General features: G+C 34.8%; 1 protein-coding gene across 1 annotated transcript in view; it reads right to left on the bottom strand.

Annotated features, from left to right (window-relative positions):
- Window positions 1-3,947, bottom strand: part of TRIADDRAFT_55793 (uncharacterized protein) — a gene marked incomplete at both ends in the record, with an annotated part of 5,101 nt that extends 1,154 nt beyond the window's left edge. Inside the window, 3 exons of the mRNA XM_002111563.1 lie at window positions 31-868; window positions 1,136-1,444; window positions 2,021-3,947. Coding sequence (XP_002111599.1) covers window positions 31-868; window positions 1,136-1,444; window positions 2,021-3,947 — 3,074 coding nt within the window. The remainder of the gene's footprint in view (window positions 1-30; window positions 869-1,135; window positions 1,445-2,020) is intronic.

The raw sequence follows: 3,947 nt of genomic DNA, 5'->3' as shown, positions 1-3,947 counted from the left end.
TCTTCTAAAGCACCCATGATCTCAGCGTACATCTGATTTATTTTATTTGTTCTTTCCTCTTCGTTTTCAATTTGAATTTCATCACCATGAGTACCAACAAGGATAATTGCTGGAGGTGAAAACGATAAATCATTCCCTAATATGCAATCCTCTTCTCGTAACGTATGTAAATGTATGGACTGAAGCCAAGTCGTCATCTTATCCAAATACGTATAGATATCGTGACTACCGTCTCTTTTTTCAATCATTTCTTCTATATGCTTGGCTGCATTAAAAACGAGGATATAGATAGAGCTACGTGATGATAACTTGGTTGTATAGTATTCAAAGCTATCGCTGAAATCCCAAAATTTCAATTGCATTCCACTTTCCTCTTTTGTCAAGGGTGGTGTTTTACATCGATCGTTATTTCCTCGGCTATTACTGCGAATATTGCCTTGCAATGAATATTTTCTTTCACGAGGTTCAGATGGCATCTCATGGGCACTTGTACTCCTATGTTTCTTTGATTTCGATTTAGTTTGCAATGAACGACTTCGAGATCTTTGCTCATCACTTTGTTTTGCATTGCTCTTTTGTTTATCACTAGCTTGTTGTAATGTGGCTCGTAATTTTTCTGCCATACCTTTTCTTAAAACAGTTTTCAACAGACCTTTTCCTCCACTTATCCCAGCTTCAATAAAGAGATGACCAGAATTTGCATCATTCTTCACACCCTGTTGAGTCTGTGATTTATCTGATTTATGTGAAATATTCTTATTATTTTTATCTTCATCACTATGATTTTGTATCTGATTTCCTGAGTGCATCGTATCGCCATTTTCAATTACACCGTTTCTTTTGCCTGCAGCCATAACAACTTCTTCATCTGTGGAAATGATTAAATATGGGTGATTTGTAAGAAATTGCTTGTTTGAAAATATTTACTGAGCATGAAAAGTAACAGTAATATTGCTGCAAATAGGATGTTATTAACTGTAAATAGTATTTTCATGATTAAATCATTCGCCAGATCATATTGAAGGTAACTTTAAGTTTTATTTTAATGTAAAGCGCAGCTGTAAATATCAAAATAACCTAACATGACCGATAAATTTCCTTAACATCATAATTTACCATGTTATTTCAAAATTACCTGAATCAGTATTGTACCCGCTTCCGGTACTAACGTCTCGCTCAACATCATAGCGGCAACCTTCCTTAATATTTCCATCAGCGTCCCAATCTGAGCTGTCTACACTTCTAGAAGTATCAATGTCGATTGTTGGTAACTGGTCTGTTTTTGTTTCCTCACCAATGAGTGATTTCAGCAATGATGTTTTTCCAACGTTTTCCACTCCAAAAATGAGAACTCGCACAACATCCATGGTACTAGTACCATATTTGCATGCTTTTTCATACGTTGCAATAACGTTTTTCCCTTTCTGCAAGATTTCCAAGGGAACTAAAAATACATTTAGAAGAAATAGATTATTTCTCGAGCAGAATGGATGGAATAACGATCAATGTTAATTGAATTGCATTTTTTAACAACCAAATTTTATCTATGAACGTTAGATGCATTAGAAGCTGTATTCTGACAGCTAAAAAAGTATCGTAGCTAGACTATAGCTGATATTGTACCTTGATACTATTACTGCGTCTGCTAATGGACTAGTTGAAAGTAAATTGGACTGCAGCGTCTCGTTGCCATCACTTGTAAGATTCATAAAGTGTAATGTTTTAAGAATGGTTTCGTCTATGGATTGTCTATCTATACGTATTTTTTATTACTATTCCAACCTCAAGTTTACAGATTTACAAGCAATATCTAATTGTAGTATGTAAATTGTCTGTACAACCTTAATTTTCGATCAATATTAGAAAATGCTGCAGCCTCAAACTTTTCTTCAGTAATTATGTCATTCATCAACGTAAGCAGTATGCTACTTTCAATTTATCGACTTTAATATTACAACTATAGTCAAATTATTGATCAACAATATCAGGTAAAGGTTGGACAATTTTGAAATTGATTTACCTTCTGATTTAATCCTGGTCTTGGCTTTTTGCTGCATGTAAGTAAAGTAAATATCACAGTATGGATGGAAATGCGCATTAATAACACCAGCCAACCCGGAATAATTCATTGCTGCTAATCTATGGTTGACTTCTCCACCACCTAAACCTTGGTCATAAATTTTTCCCATATAATAACTGCAATAATTACGAAATAAATCTGGTTGATTAGGATCAACGCAAAGAACTTCATCGAAATTATAATAGGATTTAGCTAAACTGCGGTATTGTCCATGATCAGGATTAGAATAAAATTTACCCAGTCGATAGTAAGCATATGCAAATTGTAATACTTTATTCGTTGAAATGTGGGTTGTTAAAGCTCGTCTATAGCATTCTTCAGCTAAAGTTAAATTGTCACAATCAATTTTTTCTCCTTCGATCATTTTACCAATACGACATAACGATAGTAGAGAATATCCGCGTGAAATACCATAGAAATGGACGAAATGATCTTGGTCATTATAACAAAATTTCTCTATTAGTTCATAACTTAAGCGATAAAATGAAGCTGCTTTCTCATCTTGATTTGTTATACCTAAGCCACGTTCATAAAAAAATGCTAGTAGAAAGTAGTGATAGGGTGTTAAGTAATCAAATTTGTCAAAGCTACCGTTGAAGCAACGAACTGGTGTTGGTGATTGATATCCAGCAATGCCATAAATATTATGCTCCAGCAAATCTTGACTTAATTCTTGATGCTGTGTTTGATCAATAATATTGGGAAAATAAACTATATTTGGCGCTAGTAACATTTCTTCTAAACTATCTAGAGCCCTTTTCTTATCCCTTGTAATACCAACTCCGCGAAAGTAACATGTAGCCAGTAGTAATAGAATTTGTTTATAACCATAATTACATAGACTTTCTAAATAGGTTGATAGTACACTTAATGAGATACCAGCGAATAAATAGCGATAGGGATATTTGCTATCACCACGAATAATAATTTCATATTGCGCCATAGGATGACCACCGCTTGCTGCACGTTTTAAATAAGTAAAGGCTACTGTACGATTTTCTTCCACTTGGCAAGGAAATTGTATGGCGTGATAATTGGCTTCGGGTGATAAAATTAGTTGAGTATCTTGACAATATAAATAGCGTAAATAATAAAATCCAGCAGGACACCCATTTTCACCAGCTTTAATTAAGCATTCGATAGTCACTGCTGGTAGTATCTTTTTAATATCATCGTAATGATCTGTCCAATCTCGATCGATATTACCATCGTGTAATTCACGGGCAATTTTCGACATTTTCAATCGTATAGCTACTCTTTTAGCGAACCCTTCGTCATCGACATCAGTATAAAGTAGTAAACATGCTAATTCAAAGTAATGCTGACCCAATTGTTCAGTTGGGGTAGGGTTACATAACTTAAAGACATTAATTTTGGTACATAATTTGGATATTACTTCGCAATAGGCATTAGCCGCTAATGCAGACGATTTAGTATCATCACTAAATTGTTTCAATGAATAGAAAGAATAAAAATAAGGACCAGCTATCGCCGATTTTGCCCACATTCGAAGTTGTATTTTCAACATAGCTTTGTGACTGCTAACAAGTTTGACAGTCGATTCGGCAAGAACTTTCTGCTGGCGATAGCCATACATTTGTGATAGATACCAATAAGCTTCATAGATTTTTTTCTCCGCTGCTATTGTCATATGTACAAAAGCTTTATGGGCATTTTTGTGGAATGGATGGACGCCTTCAAAAAGCATCCTACCGATGACATAGTGTGACCAAGGATGGCCATTTTCCGCGATTCTACTCTCGTGTTGTTGAGCAACTTTAGCACACAATTCATTCTTAACATCTTGCGCATCGAACAAAATGTCTAACATAAAATCGTCAAACTCACTATCTTCTTCTGCCACCAT

The sequence above is a fragment of the Trichoplax adhaerens genome, genomic scaffold, assembly GCF_000150275.1.
Source record: "Trichoplax adhaerens TRIADscaffold_4 genomic scaffold, whole genome shotgun sequence".
In the NCBI taxonomy this organism is placed as follows: domain Eukaryota; kingdom Metazoa; phylum Placozoa; class Uniplacotomia; order Trichoplacea; family Trichoplacidae; genus Trichoplax; species Trichoplax adhaerens.
The sequence above is the reverse complement of the archived record's forward strand: the minus strand, read 5'-3'. Positions and strand labels throughout refer to the sequence as shown.